Source organism: Erithacus rubecula, assembly GCF_903797595.1.
Source record: "Erithacus rubecula genome assembly, chromosome: 4".
Taxonomy (NCBI): Eukaryota; Metazoa; Chordata; class Aves; order Passeriformes; family Muscicapidae; genus Erithacus; species Erithacus rubecula.
This window is the reverse complement of record NC_136686.1, coordinates 59,458,012-59,480,718: the sequence shown is the minus strand read 5'-3', so window position 1 is coordinate 59,480,718 and position 22,707 is coordinate 59,458,012. Positions and strand designations below refer to the sequence as shown.

Below are 22,707 nucleotides of genomic sequence, written 5' to 3'. Positions count from 1 at the left end.
CTAATTGGCTTCAGTCCATGACAGTTTGATTAACTGTTTCCACTGTCTGAATTTATAAACAGCGCTGAGTATAGAAAATGAAGCATGGTGGATGGGAAAAGGCACATGACTTGCATTTTCCTGTGGAGCCCAAAACTACTAGAAAGCAGTAGATGACCTCAGATGGCAGTCAGAACAGCTGGGTGGGCTTATATTGACTAAAGAAACTATTTTATTTTATAACTATGCAGTACTAAGCTATTCCCAGTTTTCTGTAACTAAGGTACATAGTGAAATGCAGATGTAGCATAACATCACCCAAGCAGACAAAATGACCTTTGGGTGCTATTTAGATGATTATTATTACATTTGGCTTCCTTTTGGCTGGTACAGCTTTGCTTATGCACAGTCTCAGAATATTTTTGTGTTCCAACTTCCCTTTCAGTTGAGTCACAGCAGAGAAGAGGGGAGATGAGCCTGATAATATTTAAATGAAGGCAGATGCAGATCTGTAGAAATAAATTCCCCATCATCTTGCCTTCTCTTCCACTTGTTGCACTGAAGTTGCTGTACTACTCCACGGTAGTGCATGAACAGGATTGCTTCAAGTGTAAATTAGAGCTTCTAAAATAAGTTCTGGCACTCCATTCTTTTAATAGCTTTAATATGTGTGTTACCTGGAGTGCAATAAAAAAGCAGAACATACTGAATGGTAATACAAGCAGTTTCAAGAAGGCTGATTTGCAGTTTGCCATATCCATACCTTTCAAGTCTGCTGCAATGACTTGTGCCCCTCATTAGCCAGTGGCACATGTGAAGTAGAGTGTGAAGTACACTTTAACACCAGCAATTACACATTTCAGAGATGTGAGCTAAAGCAGTACCTCATATATTCAGCTGGCTAATTAATAGCATGTCACTGCTCCCCATTCTCTCCTGCTGTTCTGTGGGTAGTATGGACAGCATTTTCTCTGTCTGCCTTCATCACTGAAATGCTCATGGGATCTCAGTAGTTCTGTCATTTACTACAAAGCCTGCAGTGGCATGGTATTGTCTATGATATTTGGGGCAATATAAGTGTACCTATAATAGAGCCAGTAGTTTCTATAGGCTTTCACTGCTATGTTCAACCTGTATATGACATTACTTTCCCAAACAAGTTTCCTTCCTTTTACTGTGTACCTTCATTATAGCAGAGTAACTCAGCGGTAACACAAACTAGAACTAATCAGCACCACTGAAAGTTTAGTATTTTCTGAAATACTTATGCAATATTAAAAAAATACAGAAAATATTAAAATACCTCAGATTTCATTTTATTTCTGTTTATGGTTCTGAAATTATTCAGAAAAGTTGTGCAGGATGTTTATTTTCTTTATTATAGCAGTGAAAAAAAGGTATTTCATTTTGATTTTTATAAATGTTTGGGTTGGTTTTCTTGAATTTAAACAAGGAACTGTGGATATTGATATTTATTTCAGCACTATCTGAATTAGCATAAATCTTCTCTCCTGCCATGAAAATAAAAGTAGAATGTTGATCCTACTCATGTACAAGGCCTGAAAAACAGTGACATTCCTTAACCAGAGAAACAGATGAAGGGCCAAATCCATGTGAAATGGTCAAACAACCTAGATACAGAAAGGGTCCTGAAATCTGCTTTGATGAAGCCAAACAGGTAAAACTGAAGTTGTAAGACTTTATCTTTAAAAACAATTGTAGAGCAGTTTTAGATGATCAGGGAAAACCGTGTTTAAATGTACCTTGGTGCCTGGTAACCTATTTATCATTAAACATACTGTTCACTCTAGACCATAGCCACTTTATTTCAATTAACATAAACTTAACAGCTGCTTTCTTATCTGCTTTTCCTATAATAGTTGTCCTTTCACACATGATTCCCACTAAAGTATCATCAGTGAGTGTAAAACTGTTGGTATCTTTATGGTGCTGTGAGATTCAGTTCTTCAGTGGCTGGCAGAGGTAGACAATAATCTTGGCGTAGAAGTAGTATTTTTAAAATAATGTTTCCAAATATTATTTAAGGTATTGCTAAATTATTAAAAATGTTATATGTGTTTTGGGATGTTGTTTACAATTCTGCAAATTATGCTGCCCTTGGGTCATGTTATTAGCAGGTTTAAAAGTGCATTGCTTTCCTGAAATCACCAAAAATATGTTGTTTGGTACTTCTGTGTTGAATGCAATAGTTTTGAAAGGGAAATATTAAAACTATAATTTGTCCATATATCTAAATTAATATTTTTTCTATGTTATCTTTCAAAGATAGAAAAGAGATTATGCTGAATTCAATTTGTTCAGAATAAATTTAAAGACACAAAGTGCTGAACAAGAAAATCCCTGGCATTAGACACAATAAATACTTAAAAATATTTTTTGAATGCCTCATGCAATTTCTGCAATGGAAAGATTGCCCCAAACCTGTGTGCTTACTTAGCTGCAACTGCAGTATACCAAAATTTGTTCTATTATATTCTCTGTTTTTCTTGTAGTGAGGCACAATTACTGAGATGTCCATAGTACTTAAAAAGTTTAGAGAATTGGTATTTTTCTAGTAACCAAATTTAAGTTTAAAAAGGAGGTCATCTTACTGGCCAACAAATACTAAATAAAGTTGAAAACCCATCCAGAAGCTATCCAGCCATTTTAAATAATCCCAACCATCCTGATATGATTGTGTGTGAAAGTACAACTCTTGCTCACTAGCTTGATGTGCTGATCAGTGTGTAAGTCATGTGTTCTGTAGCAGTGGATTGTTTTGGTTAAGTTTATTTGCAAAATTTGCTGTGGATCTCTTGCTCTTGGGTGGATGCTTTCACATTAACTCTGCTAACTGCCAGCAATCTGCATGATATCTCATCTTGTATGTCTTTTTTTCTGTGTTTTCTTTCCTTTCCTCTACTTGCTACTTTGCCCGTTATTAATAGGATCAGCCTATATGCACAACGAGTCGTGCCTCTGCCATGACGTCCGCTCCTATCTTCATTTTTCTGCAAGTTTTCATGTGGTGTGGATGGTCAGTTACTTTCTCTAATTTTTTGTTTTGTTCTTGGCTTGAAAAATTAGCAGACTTTTTTACTTACTGAGCATACAAAAGAAAACAGAATGAAACGAGTCCCAAAAGGAACAATCTGGAGTAAATTACTGTTGCAATATTAAGGGAAATTAAATATGAAAAAAAAAAAAAAACCTGTCTGGAGCCTTATAAATCATAATTACTAAACACAAGGGCCGGTCCCATAGAACATACAAAGACAAGGGAACCTGTTGGATTTATATAGTTGGCTCTGAGATTGCACATGTACCAGCTGAGTCTGCATCCTTACCTTCTAAGCATTTTTCCCTTGTCCTTGTTAAAATGAACAGAAGAAGAAAGTTTTTTCACAGAGACAAAAAAAGATGCAAAGAAAATAGAAGAGGCAGCATACCTGTGAAATAAGGCTTTAAGTAGGTGTGACAAGGATGAGTGTGGTGTGTGAGTGTTGATATCAAGAAGAGTAAGGAATTTTCACTGCAGTCAAATGGACACATCAGGTAATGATGGGAAATAATGGTGTGCATCAATTTGGGTAAACTAGGAATTCAGTAAAATAATATTTTTTTTGCTTCCTAATTTTTGGCGCCCTAAATATATTAATTGCCTGTTGCAGCAGAAAATGAGGTTTTTCTTCAAATTAATTATGTAAGTTCCTGTATGTTGGCCAAGTGCAGACTGTGGGGTTTTCAACTAAAGCCTTAGCAATTAGACTGTGTTGCATTAGGTGGTGTGGGACTGTGGAATGAGTTACTACATAAGTGACATGTCTGCAAGAGAACTGCTGAGCTGAAGAGCAAAAAATGTGTGACTGAATAGAGTTCTGGTCAACATTGTTCTGAAAACCACTAGAGGGAGATGCTCACATGTCTATCAAAGTAAAGCAACGGGATGAACTGAATGTTTACAGGGCATTTTTCAGAGTTACTCTAATGAAATATTGAAAATTATTGAAGTATTGAAAACTAATGAAATATTAAAATTCATTGAAATTTAGAGCAGTCATTTTCACAGTAATTTATATTCTCTCTATACTTAAGGGAAGGTTCAATTAGTATCCCTTGAACAGAAGTGAAAAAAAAATCTTTAAATTCTGTTTAACAGTTTGTTATTTGAGTAATTTTGAAATTTCTTATTCTGCATTTAAATTATGTGTCTTGCAAATCTAAGAACTTGCACAGCCATGACAGAAGGTTGTAGGGAAAGGTGAAAGGCTTTTTTTAAACCAGTAGTATTTCACATTAAAATCTAGATTAACATCTCATGTTCTTGCTCATGCAATTGGCTCTGCACATAGATTTCTTTAATTAAAAAGCTACTGTCCAATGTACATAAAGCAGCAGAGACTCACCTTGAACTGAATTCTTTATGCCCAAAATGTGCTTTCTACTTAAGGCGGGAAACACACAGAATATAATTTTAACTGATAAGATTTTGGCAGCAGAAAGTTATAAAGGTATTTTTTTTTCATCCATCTTGTTTTTAATAACTTTGAGATTTTGGAAATGGGTTCTCCCTGGACATTAATCTGTGTAGTTATATTAAAATCACTGAAGCCAACACAGATACAATCCAGCTGATCAGGTTCACTAACCTGACAGGTTTTTTTCTACTTTTCATCAAGGATAACAAAATAGTCATTATCACTACCTCAATTGCTCTTGCTTTGTACACGCACACTGGTTTTGTTTGCCATGCCTGAGGATAAAGGAAAGAACTGCACAAGTTTTTAACCCTTACTGGGAATGTCTTAGGTCCATCAGCATCCAGGTGTGTCAGTGGGAGCTTTGAGGGTGATTAGCAGTCCTGGCAGCTGGATACATCCTGATGGAATTGCCTGTGTCCCCAGTCTGTGCATGGGTGGCTGTCACCTTTGACAGCTTTGTCCAGGTGTCCAGACAAAGGAGGGTATCCCAACATTTATGAATGACCATGCACTGAAAGTGGAAGTGACTCCTGAGTCAAAGCAAAGCATTCTCCATGTGACATGAAACATTTAAAATACATACTTATTACAGGTATAACTTTGAGGCAATCAATTGATATCAAAGGCCAGATCAGAAACTCTTTGGGCAGATGTTGTTTTATCTTTTTACAAGTCAGCGTAGTACAGTGAGTTCTGACGAATTATTGTCATCTAGAAAACAAAATTTTAGAACATTAAAGAGTTATAGTGCACTTTTAGGGGAGTAACAAGTGTGTTTATAGCCTTAACATATACATGTTTATATGTGTTTATAGTGTATTTTTAAAATTTTGGACTGGCAGTGTCTTCAAGGAAATGCTGATATATAGCAATGAATATATTGATACTTAAAAAGGAAGGCATGGTTTTATAAAAGCATTCATTTCCATTCTGAAAGTGCTGAATGATTTTCATAGCATGTGATGCTGTAAAACAGCCTTATCTAGAGTTGTCATAGCAAGACATGACATGAAGGAGATGACATTTGGATTTGACACTTCTCTACCTCAAGCATGCAAGGAAATTTGATGTGATTAATGCGAGAAACTTCTCATACACTTCTGGTGAAATTAAAGTGGCTTACAACAATTCTTTCAAATTTATTTTACAATTCTCTCTTCAAAGAGAGACATAATTTTGAAGACAACAAAGAGAGGACATCCCCAGCTGATCTTTATTCAGGACTTGTGTGATTAATGTCATGGGCTGGAAAATTTCAGTGAAACTGCTTAAAAATAGTTCAGTGTCTAATTGCACTAGAAGAGGTAAAGATAAGATAATGTAAAGATGCTGTATATCTTTGTTATAAGATACTTCAGAAGAAATCTCAAAAATAACATTAACATTAAACAGTTGAAAAGTTTCCTTAAGGCTCAAGAAGAGGGGAAGTGTTTTCAAAAATGGCATTTTGAAGACCATTCGAAACGTTTTTCTCAATCTGGTTTTAAACTGGGGATAGAATCCCACTTATTTCTAGGGGACTGTTGATTTTTTTATTCATGTAAATAAACACATAATCAGATTATCTCCTCTTTTTTTCTTCTATATTTCCCATTTCCTGTAGTTTTGACAACAGTTACAGCACAAAAGAAAGTTAGAGAGTGAAATTCTGTGGAGAAAGAAATTGATTTTGGATAGGATTTGCTGTACCTTCTTTGCCACTACTATTTTTGTCTTTGCTTAGGACAAAAAATAATTAACTGATTCCAGAGACAATATTTAGGAATTGTTCTTGGCAGAACTGCTGGTTTACCACTGTAAATTGGTCTACAAACATCAGAAATTGAACGTGGTTTTGATCAATATGAGGTTAAAATCTCACTAACTTTGAAATATGTGTATAAACCTTGTATACTATTGTGTAATGCAGTTTAATGCTGTTGTTCATAGTAAGATGATGCCTTTCCTGCATGAGGCTTCCAAAGTATTCTCTACTGTTTAAATCGTGAATCCTTTTTAAACTTCCCTGTTTAGTCTTATAGAGAGGGGAAAAAAAGATACTAAAATACTTCTTTTCAACCCAATAGGAATATTATATTGTATGACTGATGAATGTTAGAGCAGTTGAGAAATTGTAGTGTAATTAAAGAAAATCTCATACAGCAAATAGAAATGGACAACAGAATGGAGGGTTTCTTCAAGTACACATGGTGGTAGGATTAATTTGTCAACATAATTTCAATATTTGGTCTAATGCAAGATGACCTAAGATGAATCCTGTGTAATTCTTTATGTGGAGGCCTACTTGCTTTGTATCCATACTGGATGCCATTTTCATGATAAAGATATTTTCCCCTCATGTTTTTGCACAATTTTGTTTAAGACCTTCAGTTTACTACTTATACTCTCCAGACGTCTCCCGTCTGTTGGAAATTTTAAATCTCCTGCTTTGCTTTCAACTCTTTCTTCAAAGATGACTCTTCTAAGTAATTTCAGTGATAAGAACAATAAATACCAAGAGGTAACACCGAGTGCCGTTCACTGAATTCATGTGAGAGGAAACCTTTACTGATAATTCTCTTTTAATGGTAATCACTGTGAAGAAGAAGCAACAGGGTTATTTTTAAGTGCTTTAAATAGAAAGAAAGCTGCATGACAAGACACAATGCAGATGCAAATAGTGACAGAGCCAAACTAAATAAACCAGAATGTTCAGTGCATCTTGAAATCTTAGCATCCTAGTCCAAATCTGGTGCAGCAGAGTTCACTTAGGACTTCTTGTTGACCAGAAACCTTAGGAATTTTGAACTTGTAGAGTGCAATCAACTAAAAAAAAACAAAACCAAAAAACCAAACCAAACCAAAACAACAGCAACAAGAAAACCAAACCAAACAAAAAGCCTAAACCAAAACTATACAACTAAATTATAAAGTTAGCACATGACAGAGATATGTCTGGAAAAAGCTACTTTTAATAAAGAATGAGGTATTTGCTTTAGGACAAAATTAATTTTTGTTTCTTTCTAAGGAAATTGCTGATGTTTGGGGGCTTTTTGGGGCTTGAGATTGTTAGGGTTTTTAAAATGTAAGTTTCTAAAGGAGGCTCTTAGTGACTCTGTGCTATAATTCCTGATAATGTACTGAGTCTGCTTTGTCTGCTTTATCTGATTTTCCGTATTTTTTCCAAACTGTTTTGGAAACCTACCAGCTTTAAATAATGCATTGTGCACAGAGTAAATAACATTAAAATTCTCACCCATTAAAGCTGGTATAAAGAACTCATTGAAGGCCTTTGCTATTCCCTATAACTTCCAAATTCTGTCTTAACACCTTTGTTATGAATGAGTTGCACTAACATCATATTTGACTTTGTGCTTCTGATTTGGTCAAAATTTTCTATTATCTTTTCAGTGTATTCTGCAGGGAGGTTATAAAACCCCACTTAGTTCCCCCCTCCTCCCCTTTATTTCCTGTGTATATCTGATCTGCCATTTTTATGTACTTTCTTGTTCTTGCCCATTTGAGTAAACTTGATGTCCTGAACTGTGTTCTTACAAAGCTGGGAAGTTTTGCTTAAGGAAAGCAAAATTTGCTTAAGGAAATTTGCTAATAAATTAAAGGATGTTTAATGACTCTTTCTGATTTATCCTGCTTGTACTTCTTATCCACACACACACGCACATGCACACACACACTCCCCAGTTTTTTCTGGGGTATATTAAGTATTAATTGCATATGCCTCAGTGGCATGTCAGTCTGAACCAGGAACTTTTCCCTGTCTGTTGGCTTTCCTCTGCTTTCTGTGGTTTTTTTGTTGTTTTATTTTTGTTTTTGTTTGTTTTTTTTAAATTTCTGTGCCAGCAGCCAGTCTTTGTTACTGTTCAGATTCAGTTGTCTGTACTTCCCTGCACATATTGCTCCTGTTCACGAAGTTTCCCCAGTTGCTAATATACTTAAATTGCTTTCCACCTACACTGTTTTCTTGGAGGCTTGGAATCTTTTGGAAAATGGAAAGAGTCTTTTTATACCATGGTTACAGAATACAGTGAAAACAAGAGAAAGACAAATATTTTCAGCCTTTAGATCTACCTGTGAATCTCAGACTTATCAGACAAAGTGGTGGTGGGAAGATTTTCCTGGTGTTTTGGGTACTAATCTGGGTTTGTATCAGTCTTGAGAAACAAGGTCTAAGGTGTTACAGGCTCCAGAACAGGTATCAAAATGAATTTCAGCCAGACTAATGAATAGGTTCATCATGTGAAAGGTATTAAGCATTATAAGCAAAGTGGGACCAAAGAACAGCAATTAATGCTGGAGAGGAATGAGGAAAACCAGTGTGATTGCTGTGTGGCATGAAGAATAGTTACTGATGCATGACAGAGCAGTGCACCTCAGAGAGAACTTCAAACTGCATCAAGCATGTGCAAGTAAAGCAATAGAAAATTTCCTTATCATATTGAATAGAGCATTAGAGGCAGAGAAAGGATTTTCATTCTCTTTGATCATATCTTCACCTGCAGACCATATCCATTTTATTGTGCAATCATTTAATGAAATGGACATAAACATGTTTTCTAATATTAAAAAGTTATCTGTTCTTTTATCTTTTCTCATGATAAAGTCATACTCAGAATCTTAAAATGAATGTAATTTTAAGGAAAATAGATGGTGTTTTCTGGGGCCCCCTGGTATATTCCATTCTTGATTGATGGTGTAAGTATTCCATCTAGTTCATAAGTGTGTGCTGTAAACCTTGAAAGTATTTAATGCTCCCTGTTTATATTTAAAGTAAGAGTACCACTATTTGTATCAAAAATCAGAGGAACTTCCAGGAATTATTTTTCTGTTATTTTAGCAAATTAACACATATAAGACCAGAAAGGATGCCTCAATGATAGTTCAAAATTTTGAAATCTGAGCTGTAGATTACTCCTCAAACAGCCTCACTGTAACTAATATTAAATGATTTCTTCTCTTCTTGTCGACAGGAAGATTCAGCTGACTGTGGTGGGGCCTCTGGTCTGAGCCCATCACTGTGGTCTATGGTAGCAGTTCAGTCGGTCCTGCTTTGGCTCTTATCTGGCAGCAGACACTGCCGGTTATGACCTTGCTAAACCAAAACCTGCATAACTTAATCAAGACCTGGCCAAAACGATAGCCTCAGTTTCATTTTGGAAAGGGTCAGCTCCTGGGACAGCAGCAGGGCAGCAGTGCTCGTGTGTGGTTTCTCTCGTTGTGAGACTCGCCGCGGCGCCTGCATGTCGGAGTGTCGGATCTTCGCCGTGTGAACGCTGCATCATCCACCAAAATCCACCCAACAGGCTTCTGTACCTGCCCCACTGGGGAAATACAAAACCTTCTGTTTATTCATTTGTTTGTTGTCGTAATCTTGATGACTTCATGTAAAAGGGCTCCCCTAACAATAGCTTATGTATATGATTTTCATTTCTTTTAAGCTTTGGATATCTTGAAGATTTATATTCTTTTACATGAACAGTTGTTTAAAAACCAAAAGGAAAAAGGAAAACGTTCTCCCCAGTAAAAATTACTAGCACCACGATGGCTGCTTTTAACATCAGTTTTGTCCAAACTAGTTGAGTAAAATGAAAATATTGGCCAGTCTTCACCAGAAGTTCAGCATGATTGGAATGCTTTATGATGAGTGGTTAATTCTTCCAAAATGAATAATTCCAAAATACCAGCTAAGCTTTGGTAGGTTGATATTGTATGTAGAAAGGAAGAAAGGGAGAAAATTACTGAGTTTCAAAATACAAAGGTACTGGAGAGTGTAACAAAAAAAGTGATTTTCATCTTAAACTTGGTGTCATCTTCTGTCAGAAACAAATGTTAATTTTGATGTAATATTCACCTCCTTTTCACAATGCAGTTGCATATAAAGCTAGTAGAAATTCTTCAAAGGCTGAAACAAAAATGCTTGTGAATAAAAAATGTCTTTGTGATATTTGAACGTTGGTTTCCAGGGGTATTTTGCATGATGATGATGCTATGTTATTGTTTTTCAGTTTGTTTTCTTTGATGGTAGAGTATAGTTCATTGAAAAGATAACAGAGTGATTCTTGTATTGTGTGAGAAATTGAACATTGCAATGTGTTGCAATCAAATCATATTAAATTATATTATGAAACAGAGCTCTGAATATACTGTGCAATGAAAAAGCTGAGAAAATAGGGTAAATATAGATTGTAACAAAAGGATTAAGGTGGAATTTTTTACAGAATATTGATCTCACATGAAAATCTGTGTACAGATATTTTAAGAATATAAAAATCAGATTTAACCATTTATTTTTGGAAGTATATGTTCTCTAAGGTTCATATCAGGTTCTCCCTTTGTTTCCTTCATATAAACCCACCCATAATAATAAAATGTGTGCTGTTGCTATTTATTATTGAAAATAGCATATTTAACAGCAAAATTACCTGGTTGCTGCGATTAGAAAAAATATAAACAAATGGGGAGCCTTGAATCTATATGTATGCACATTGATACTTGATTGTGAATAATAACCCTAGAAGTTGTTTTTATACAACCTCATTGGTGATACAGGTTGGTGCAGTAAATTACAATATTACAGTGTAGCATAGTGTTGATGCAAAATATGATTTGCGCTTTTTTTTCTAGTTTTCAGAACTAAACAGTATTGCAAGACAGCTAAACCAATGAATGTGCAACTCTGCTGGTATTGTACAGTTCTGCTAACAACTGCAATATGCAAATATTAATATGGCACAATACACTAGCTCTTTAAAAAATATAAAATGCAAATCATTGGTATGTATATGCTGGCAATTGAGTGATATAATTTTAATCATGCCAAAAGCTTAAAAAAAATGATTGGGCATGCATTAATATCCTATGAAAACTGAAGAAGCTACTCAAAGCCATGGCATGGCTTGAGCAATCAGATGTCTACTGTAGTTGTAGTCATGGCTGGTTCATTGTTTTTCATGTACCTTGGCTCCAGCTATGTATTTTCTCATGTTTGGGAATACAGTGAGTGAAAAAGAAAAATCCTGACCTTTTGTTCAGTGATAAAATCTAGATTTAAAAAAAAAGTATACCTAGCAATGTCATAGGGTTAAAAGTATACCTAACTGTTTTGGATGAGTTCAGGTCCTCCTCAGGGAAGGTGACCTAATGTTGATAATAAGGGTGAAGATAAACTTGGAGCTCTTCCTTCCAGTCTTAGTGCTGCAGTTCTGTTCACCCTAGCACCAGTTACCACCTGATAAAAATATTGGTTTCCAATAGCAAGAATGCATTCAGTATTTTTCCTTAATGAGATCAATTGACATTTTATGGGAGGAGAAGTTTTCTAGGATTAGGCCAATAATTACTGCACTCACTGCTTTTACTCTGCGGTTACTTTAAATACTCATTGGTTTGCGTTGTGCTCTTTTTATTTCATGTTAGTATATTAAGTTCTCTGTAGTTTTCACTTAGCTTCCCAAAAGAAACCCTTCATGGACAAGTTGCACTGTTCAAAACACTTTGCTTATGCTGGTAGGCCACATTCAGAGTTACTTACTGGGCATCTGATTAGAGTTTGCAGGGGAAAAGAAAGATGGCACAAATTCATGCTGCCACAGGAAACATCTATGGCTTTTGCTCTCATCCCACTTCCCTTAGAGTGCTCAAATGAAAAAGGAGGACAAGTCCATGCCATGCAGACACATAGCCCTCCTGGGCTATCCAAAGAGGGAAATGTCCTTTGTTCCTCTCCTTCAACCCTCTATATGACCTGAAGAAATGTGTTTCTATATAAACATGTAGCCTTCCAGCTAACATTATAACATTCTATGTAAACAATTAGCCAACATGATACCCATCTTACACCTTAGAAAGTAGTAATTATTTTAAATACTTTAAAATTATATATTAGAATATCTCCAAGTGATGGTCAAGACTTTTTTTAAATGCCCCAATATCTGCAAAATGCAAACCATAGACTAAAAATGCAATCTGAATTTTAGCTATCTCAAAATGTGAATACCAGTCTGATTGAAATAACTCACATGAATAAATACAAATTCTCATGCAGAAGACTATCCTTACTCTCACAGTGCAATCATAGTCATCTTCTCATGTCTTTGAAAGAAAAAGCTTGATCCTAAAATTTAAATTAAGGTATTTTTAAATACTATATACTGTAAAAAGTTTTGGTTTTTAAAGTCAGCTAAAAGTTGATGATTGCTCAACTCCTTTAAATAGCGTGAAGGGAATTGTTGGGACTGGTTCAGTTAACACAGAAATCATGCAGTGTATTGTGCATCTGACAAGTAACCACCATTAAAGTTGTTACAGCATGGTACTGTGCTAAAGATGATCTGAGGACTTAACATGAAAGGTTTCTTTCTAGTTTTTTCTTTTAAACAACCAGCATTACTGCCAAAACACTGACCGTGGTCCATATTTGTAACAGGTTTTTAACATAACATAGCAGGTTTGATTGACAAGATTTTTAGGTCCTGTACCTTTAAGACTTTAGTATGATCTTTTTCATGTTTCTAATGCTTGAGGCTTTACTGCTTAACTTGACAAAAACAACAGTGTTGCTGCCATTTGTAAGTTTTCCTACAATATTCCTTTTATTAACTTAAAACCTGGCCTTACTGGTTTCAAATAGGCAGTATCCCTTTTAAGTGACCTTTGCAACCCAAGTGTTACTTGCTGTGGTTGAGAGCTTTTTGCTGTCACTGAAGAGACATTAAGACCTTTTTTCTCATTAACACATAACAAACATGCTTAGTATGACTTAATTCCAAAACACAACCTCAGTACCACTAATCCAAAAATTCAGATGCTAGCACACCGGTTATTAAGAAATATATTAATGACTTCAAGGCACTGCAATGCACTCGGGTGTTTTTGGAATGTCAACCTAAGGTGAAATCTTAATAACTCCTTTCTTAGGATAAATTTTACCCTAGCTTCATCAGACATCCAAGCCTTTAACAAAGGCCAGATTTATTATTATTTTGTTCATACCACAATGTTAATATTGTTAATACTCATTGTACACTATTGTAAAAAGATTAAAAACAACGCGTCTGAAAACAATTCAAGACTTTTGAAAAGTTAGCCTCACCCTCTTCCCAGCTACTTGCATCTGTCCTGTTTATGATTTAAAAGGAAAACATCATCTTGAAGAAATATTTCACTGAGGCTAAAGGGATACTGTCTTGTTCAGATGCCATGAAATTGCGATTGTGATCTGACAAAGCTGTCTTCTCTTCTTGTGCTGTATGGAATGTCTGGATCATGCTTTCTGGGATATTTTTATTGAAATGCTCAGTGTGCGTTTCTGCAAAAAAAGACTTGGTTGCTCTTACGAGGCAAGCAGGTCTTTCTCCCTTTTCTTGTGTTCTCTTGACACTTTTGTGGAACTTGACAAGCCTGGAAAAAAATAATTTTTTTGTAAAAATTTGTACAATAATGTTATAAAAAGTTTATAATCCTAGAACTGTTGTGTTAATTATTGTGCAAAAACAGTATATTCAGAATAAAAGTTTATCATTTAAAATCAACAGCTATTTTATTGTTCATTCTGTATAATAAAAACATGTAAATAAGAGCCTATATTATTTGCTATATAATACTTCTGAGCTTCATATAGTTATGCCTAAGTGTCTGAAGAGAGTGAAGACAATGACTTAACACAGCTCTTCATGGGGTTCAGAGAAGAATGCACAGCAACCTTCATTTCAGTTTCGTTTGTGACTGATAAATTTTTAAAAAAAATAAGTGGATAAAAGTGTAACCAATGAAAACTGAGGGTCTGTAAAGCTCTCAGTAAAACCCTGTTGTCCTTTAACAATTGCTTTTGGAAGGGTTGCTATTTGCTAACTTGTAAACACAGATGAAGTCCAAGAGTTCATTCACATGGAGAGGCAGAGTAAAATCAGATGCCTCAGATAGGTCCTGCCCAAGCTGTTGTCCCCACCTCTGAAGAAAACTGAGTCCTGATTCAGTCAGCTTCTGCACTGCTGCTCTTCCTAGCTAAGCACTGTGATCAAAGTGGAGGTATGAACCCTAATAAGCAGGCTTGGGGTGCTCAGGAGGTGCTTTGCAGGGTTTCAGAGCTCCTGTAGGGGCACTGGCAATCTGTCAGAAGTGCAGGGCAGAAGGCTGAAAGTAGGGACTGCTTTAGAAGCCTGATTTTAATCCTCAACTGCAAATGTGTCACAGCCCAGAGAGAATGGCAGTTGTAAAATTCTGATGGATTTACTGAATCTCTGAGGAGTAGATAAGAGAAAAAGAAATAAAATGCAGATTCTAGTGCTGCAAAATAATAGATCACCCATGAAGAAATGCTACAAGGCAGTGCATGACACTGTGCATCAACATCCAGAGATTACCAGCCTCAACTAGATTAAACATTGCTTCCTAACTACATGATTATCCCCACATGCTGAACTCACTCTATCATGTTTTCTGTAGGCTGACAGCCATCAAGATGTAGAAATAAATAAATCCCAAAAATCCCATTCTTGTACATGTTTAGTTTAATTGCTCTATTACAATACACTATTCATTAAGTAAAGAAGACACTCTTGGACAAGACAAGGCTTTTCCCCCACACTTCTGGGACTTATAAGCATCTTTGACCTCATCAGTTTGATATGGGAATGGCTGCACTGCAATGAGATATTCTATATTCATCCCTTGTGTAAATCAAACCAGAATGCACTTGGCCTGTCATATTGTATTATTTTGAGAGATGACTTCACACTGTCCAATGCAGCTCTCTTGCTGCTAACCATCAACAGAAATCAAGACATTATGTAACACGAATATTAAAAAGCGCCTTCATCGTCACATCTATTAATCCAGTGCTCCTTGTGATGCTTGACTGAAAAATATGCCCACCCTTAATGGTACAACATTTTCTCTGCCTGTTGCAAAAGACATAGAGAACAATGTCTCTCTTTCCAAAAATCTCTTAGGAGCTTTTGTTCACAAAATGTACAAGGGGGAAGAGGAAATTAAAATGAGACTTTTAGGAGAATTATTTAATCTATATTCTAACTGTATTTCTTATAATTGCTTTAAATATTTAATAATTTATCTCTTTGTCAGATTAAGAATATCACATTCTTAGGAACTGACTTTTCCTTTTGAAACCATGTTCAGAAACCCAGATACCTTTTAGTGGAATCTTCCCTTTTAACAGAACATCTACCCTACTCTTCCTTGAAGGGTTTTGTACCTTGCTTTTCCTCTGGATGTTGCAAATCTTTCCTTGACTAGATCTGCAAGTGTACATCCCATACTGTGTAGAACAGGTATTTGAACTTGGTAATAAGTGTTTCCTTTGGGGAAATAATAAGCAAGTTTGTGATTTGTGTCACCTAGCTGTAGCTGTCAATTGGTCCTGAGTCACTGTACAGTGAACAGTTTAGGAGCTGGTTACACATGCTGCAAGGCCTAGCCAGTCTTTAAACATCTGCCTTAATGATTGGAAGGTGAATTCTTTAAAATTACTTTTTTACTGCTATTTTAGTTGTATACCTTTTCAAAGAAAGGAGTTAACATATTAAGTAAAATCTTCATCTTCTGCTTCATTCATTACTTTTTTGTTTGGGCTTTTTAATGGGTTCTTAATGCTGCTAGTTTCTAACAGCTGTTTTGAGAAGGAAATATGAAATATAGGATTTCAGTGGTATCCACTGTTCTTTTACAAAAGTGTTTTTCAATTTATTTTTTCAGCTACTGAATTAGTTTTGTTCATAAACAAAATAAAACATGTGGAGTTAGAAATGAAATCTCACTCAGAATTTCCATTTTAACTTTTGTGGCTTTAACCCAGACTCTTCTTGTGACCCAGACTCTTGTGATCTCAGCCTCCGCTCTGTGGCTTGATTATTAAAAAATAAATTTTTTGAGCATTGTAATACACATACTATGGAAATGTTAATTAACATGTTTGGAACACTGACTAACAGCACAATGTTTTGGTATGTGTGGTTAGCATGTATTATTCCTGTTAACTATTTTGAGAGTCCAAGTACTGCACATTATGATACATGTTAGTCAGTTTGCCATATAAGCGTTGGGATCCTCAGGAATTAATAATCTACAGGAATTAATTAGCTTTAGGAGAAAATTGCAGACACTGAGGATCTCCTCTGCCTAAAAATTTCAAGTGGGTTGCAAATTAGGAGCAACCTCCTGTCCTGTTTGTCTGTAGTCTGCAAAAGAGAAAAGACTCCATATAATGGTAGGATGTGCTTTTGACGTTTTTTGGGAATATCAGTCTGGGGAGTAACAAGCACAGAAACTTTGAGAACCTGGGGCTAAATTATATGCACTGGGATTAATTAGTGAGCACTAGATGTCTGTGTTCCTGGAAACAGTGGAGACACAGGATATACAGACATGGAGTAGGGAGAATTATCCCCGTGACCAGTCTCGGGGGCCCGCACTACAGTTTGCATACACACCTTTCTGCTGAAATTGAGGCATGAGGGTGCTAGGTGCAGAGAAGGACCAAACAGTGAAGATATATTCATTCAAACTTGACTCTTCTGTTTTGCTGGATCAACCTAGCTCCTAGGATCAATGTCTGGGCTCAGTAAATTCCCACTAAGACAAGGCAGATGTGAAATCTAGGCTCATAGCTGCCAGGGAATGATACAGGGAATGATCTGCTTTAAAGGTCATTGCTGTGCAGACATAGTGGAAGAGATGCCAGACTCCAGCTCTGAGTGGAGCTTGTTTGGTGCCTGTGGTTGGAGCACAATCTGAGCCAGCACTGAATGCCTTCCAAAGAAGAGGGGAGATAGTGGTGGTGGTGAAGGGAATGTTACTCATCTTTTGTATCATGTGCTTCCATGTATAATACTTGTCTCAAAAGTCTAAAGTCTGATTCTAGTCTTTCTTTCTAGTCTATTCTATTCTGGTTTTTAGTCTATTTGCAGAAAGAAGAGAGAATCTAAGCACTTAGATTTAGAGGCAGCAATGACATCTAGTCTACAGGTTGGATGTCTACCTTGACTGGTCTTGCCATCAGGCTGTTGAAGATATATTTGCAATAAGAAGATGAGTAATCACCCTTGGGCATTTGTTTTCCGGCATTTTGATGGAATCTCATTATGGGTTTTAGAAATTATTATTTTTTTATGGAATAGAAAGAAATGAAGAGATGGGTAGAACTTGAAGATCTAGAGTTCTGGAAAGGTTAAACAACTATAACTATTTGCAAAATATCACAGTTTTGTGTTTTTAGGGCCCCAAAGCTTGGCTAAGTAATATTTTGGTTTAAAAATGCTGTGATGTAGGATTCTGAAACTAGGCAGTGTTTCTACGACATTTCTGAGAAAGATATTTATGTCATTAATCACTTGAACTTTCTGATTTCTTTATATTTATGTCCAGTTCTAATCTACAAAATCATACATTGTCAAGCTTTAAAATCAGTCCTTAATTTTCAGTGAATGGAAGGTCTCACCATCCAAAAGGAAAGCAGCTGTGCTGAATCTAAGCATTTAGGATTAGGAATAGGAAGTATTATTTACCCTAAATTTGAGTTTAGTAGACTGTTTTATGGCTTGGAAAATATGTTGCTCATTTATTCACCCAAAATTTTTCTAACACTTTGTGATGGCATCCAACTTTGCATAACCCTATAGCTGAGGCAGTAGCATGGAAGAACAGTGGTGACAGATTGCTTGTATTTCAATTGGACATTGCTTTAACTCTTGGGTCCTGGTACAGTTCATAGAATTTCCTTTTTCAAACTTGACTTGCTGTCTGACCAGAACTGTGAGGGTACTATGGCCAAGAGGAAAGTAATCTGTAACTAGAATATCCTGCAGAGAGGGCAGGTCTGGCACCACAGTGCTGCTCCTGCTCTGCCCAAGGGGCACCCACCAGGCTGAGGTGATTTCTGAGCAATGCCAGCACTGCCTGTGGAGGTGTTGGGAAGAGCTTTGCACCTGAGTGGAGCAAACTGGCATATCTGTTTCCACCTCCATTTATTAGCAGCAAGAAATTCAACAAACTACATAATCTTTGAGCTGTCAGCTATCTAAAGTTTCACTGAGAGAAATTGTAAGTCAGACACAATACCTTTCAAATGCTTCCACACTTCTTGGGGAATGTAGGTGTTAAACTAAAATTTTGAGATGTTAAGGTTTTGGGGAGAAGATAAATATTTTTATGCCTTTTAGATGCTACCCATGGGCTTCTAGCAACCTGCCGGTGTGCTTTGCTTTCCAAGGTCAAAGAGCTCACTGTGCTTTATTGTGGCAGATGACATGAGTAAAACTGTGCTTGCATGTAAGGCCTCCTTTGCAAAGCGTGAAGGAGAACCTACAGTGTGATATTTGATCTTTTAGAATCTCTAGTTGAGTGAAATGCCTTAAATAGAAAATAGGCCTGTTCTGAATGAAAACCTATCCTGGGCACTGTGCAGATAGGCACCTTTATTGCTTCCAGAAGAACTTCTCTCATGTAAATGGATATTCTGTTACTAGAGAGCTCTTTTTAAAAAAAGCTTTAATAGCCACTTAAAAATAACAGAATAGTGTGGAATGCTCTGTTTTATAGCTTAGCTGTATTCACGTTGTTGTAACTAACCCTGGACTGCCTTCACCATATCTGAGGCCTTTGTCTGCAATTCTGTTGATTTACACAATCCAATGGATCTCAAAGTCAAGTTCCAAAACAGTGTAGATGAGGATGACAGCAGCAACAGAGGAATTGTTTTGTTTGTTTGGGTTTTTTTCCCCAGTAAACCTACCACCCACAAAGAACACCCAGACCATAAATCCTGCAAAAGATAGCAAAACATAGATATGATTGAACTGATTGCCATTAGGGAACACAATATTTGCTATTCTTTTATATTTACATCTTTCTGCACAATGTTTTGGTGTTTCTTTGGTGTTTCTTTGGTTTTTTTTATTTTTTTAAATTTATGGCCTGTGTGTAATGAAGCTGCATCAAAACAGGCGCAACTCTTCCATTTTGAAGTGCAACATGAAATGGGTAATATACAGGATATAAACTTTCTCTAGTAGTTACAGAATCTTTTATTAAAATTTCTTTTATAGGGAATTTAATAGGTATAGCTTTGTAGGTTGTGAGATATAGCTTTAATTCTTGGCAAACTTAAAGTCAGATTTGCTGAACCAAATAGCTACTTTAAAAATCTGATCAAATCAGAAAAAATAAAAAGGATTCAATCAGTAGCATATTGTTCTTTCTCTCTGTTTCAGACTATACAACTACCTGAAAGGAGGTTGTAGCAAGGTGGGGGTCAGTATTGTCTATCTAGTAGCAGGTGACAAAAGGAGGATAAATGGCCTCAAGTTTCACCAGAAGAGATTTAGACAGACATTGGGAAAATTTTCTACACCAAAAGGGTTGTCAGCCATTGGAACAGGCTGGAAAAGGGGTTGAGTCACCATCCCTGGAGGTATTTGACATGTGGGAGTGACACTTGGGGCCATGGGTTAGTGGGGAAAATGCTGGGTTAACAGTTGGACTTGATGATCTTAGAGGTCTTTCCCAACCTGAAAAATTCTGTGATTCTGTATCAAGGAGGCTGCATTTGAACTGTAGGTAGAGACTCAATTTCTTCTTCTAATATTGCTCATAATAGATGAGCTTTCTATTTAAAATAAAAGGTCTGCTTTGCCCAGATTTAAATACTTACTGATTTGTATTGGTTTGTTTTTCTGTTTGGGGTGTTTTGGTTTTGGTTTTTTTGGGTTTTTTTTGGTCTTTTTTGTTTTTTGGTTTGGTTTGGTTTGGTTTGTTGGTTTGGTTTGGTGTTTTTTGTTTTGTTTCGGTTTTTGGGGGGTTCTTTTTTTTGTTGGTTTTTTGGTTTTGGCTAGGTTTTGGGTTTTGCTTGGGTTTGGTTTTTTGGGGTTTTTTTTGTTTTTTTTATACACTGTTGTTAATCATAAAGCACTTAAGGAAGAGTTTGTATTCTCAAGACTGCCTAGCATTTCCCTCTCAAGAGCAGAAACTGAAAGAGCAGATTGAAGGATTAAGCACTTCTAAAAAGCAGACATACTTAAGTAAGGATGCTTACCATTCTTTTGGGGGCATCTTAACTGGAATGGAAAAGATAGCTGCTCTTTGTCTGGGCTAATGGCAGCAGAGTCACTTCAGAATACACAACCATGAGATTCCAGACCCTGTGTGGGTGATGCACGTGGGGTTGGCATCCATATCCCTGCATCCTGCAGGACAGTGATGATGGTTCTCTGTCACCTGCATGACTCGTGTCTCCTCCTCCCTGGCCATGCAGGCTGCTCACAGAGTTCATCCCCTGTGCCCAGCAGTGCTGCTTGCAGCACCCACAGGCAGCTTTCAACCATTTCAAACAGAATTACCTCAGCCTCTGCCTCCAAAGGCATTTCTCACCATTGGTCAGAAGAAAACCTGACATATGAAATTCATTATTAAAGCCACAGATAATAAAATTTGGAAAGTATGTCTAGAGTATCTGAATACAGTTTTGCATGGACCAGAGCAATGTTTGGCTGTACCAGGCAACTGCCTTTTGGAAACTTTGGGTGGCCTGAAATTATTCTGTTTAGCTTTTGCTTATGTAAAAATGATCAACTTCATGACAGCATCTGTTAATAACCCAAAGGTCATAGATGTCCAACTTGCATTTATATGAAACAGAGCCAGATGCAGACTATAAAATGATCTGAACATTTTTTAAATGACTTCACTGAAATTTTGCCTCATATTTTCTTACAATTCATGATTAATATTTTTAAAGGTGATTTATCTTTCATCTTGGGTTCTACTATTGTTGACTTAACCTTAAGAAAGCGTGATAGAGCTTGAGAAGGAAGATCACTTGCTGAATGTATTTTTAAAATATATTTCAATTAGTAAAAGATGAATTAAAGTCTGTAGAGTTATAAATTTTAGATATTAAAATAAAATTGTGTGGGTTTTTCTTATTTATTTTCTCACAAGCAGGGTAAAGCTGAGGAATTTTTGTCCTTTCAATGTACTGCTGTGGATTATAAAGCAATGGCAAATAGATTAACAACTTTTGACCAACACCTGTCATTGGTAGAAGTAGAATACATGTAGCTGGGTGTCTCTTTCCCCATTTTGTATTACTAACAGTATGTTATAACAATTAAAGGACAAAGTTCTCATCTTTTTTTTTTTTTTTTTTTTTTTTTTTTGGTGGCAGAAATTCAAGAAATATTTGTCCTGAAAGAAAAAAATTATTTATGGAAAAGCTTTCTGAGGTTTCTAGTAAGGTTGCCTGGTTGCTCCAGCAAACAAAAGTTGCAGGCAATTATCTGAAAACCATAGAACCAAAGCTTTAGAATTAAATTTAGCACTTGTTTTACTATATTGCTGGGGGCAACACTGCACATGTATGAAGCCAAGTATGTGTTTGAATACTTTCACTGAATAAAATTATTTAACAAAATATAAATTACTGTCTACCATGTGAATTCTATTATGCTCCTTTTTGAATTTACTTAGTGCTTAAAAGTGTCTGCTAATTTTGTCTTCACAACTTTTTTAGTGTTACATATATTTATTCTTGGAAAAAAAAAGTTTAAAAATACTGATTTTAAGAATGGTACTTTAAGATCTAAATTGCAGTTTTCCTAAAAAAAAAAAAAGAAAGACAAAGTGTGTTCTCTACAAGAATTTTTGAAGTTATTTCAACAAATGGCAACATTTTTAATAAAAACCTATTTGAATCATTATCACACCACATCTCAAGAGTTATGTGACAGTTGGTGAAGCATCAAACTTTCATAGGGAAATGAAATAATGGCTAAAATTGCGATGAAATACTGTGAGCTTTGTCCTTTGTAAGAATTCCATATTCCAATTGCCAAGATTGTAAAGAAAATACTCCAGCCATCTCCCTATAACTTCCCAAAGCAAATTGTGTTTTCTCTATAACATCTGAAGAAATAAATGCATTTTTATTTGCATGAGGTACAGGGGTCTGATATAATCCACAAATGCAAGTTGATAAACAATAAATGAAATTAGAGTGCAGTGTAAGGAAAGCTGATGACATATCCAATAACTCTGCTGTCATTGTTTGTGACTTGCTAGTAAAGGCTATGAAACAATTTTTTCAGTTTTCTTGCTTGCTAGTTTGTTTTCAGAAAAGGGACTTATAAAACTGTGCAGTAGAACTCTTTGCTGTGAAGGTGGATAAAGTTTCCCAGAGAGGCTGAGTGTGCTCCATCCTGGAAGTGTTCAAAGCCAGGCTGGGTGGGGCTCTGGGCACCTG

The 22,707-nt window shown here is 36.1% G+C and overlaps 1 protein-coding gene across 3 annotated transcripts in view; it reads left to right on the top strand.

The window, feature by feature from the left end:
• CACNA2D1 (calcium voltage-gated channel auxiliary subunit alpha2delta 1) overlaps positions 1–13,987 on the top strand; it is a 359,815-nt gene extending 345,828 nt beyond the window's left edge. For all 3 annotated transcript variants that reach the window (XM_079304608.1, XM_079304609.1, XM_079304607.1), the window contains 2 exons: positions 1,575–1,657; positions 9,428–13,987. In XM_079304608.1, coding sequence (XP_079160734.1) covers positions 1,575–1,657; positions 9,428–9,544 — 200 coding nt within the window. In that variant the 3' untranslated portion in view covers positions 9,545–13,987. The remainder of the gene's footprint in view (positions 1–1,574; positions 1,658–9,427) is intronic.
• The last annotated feature ends 8,720 nt before the right edge of the window (positions 13,988–22,707 follow it).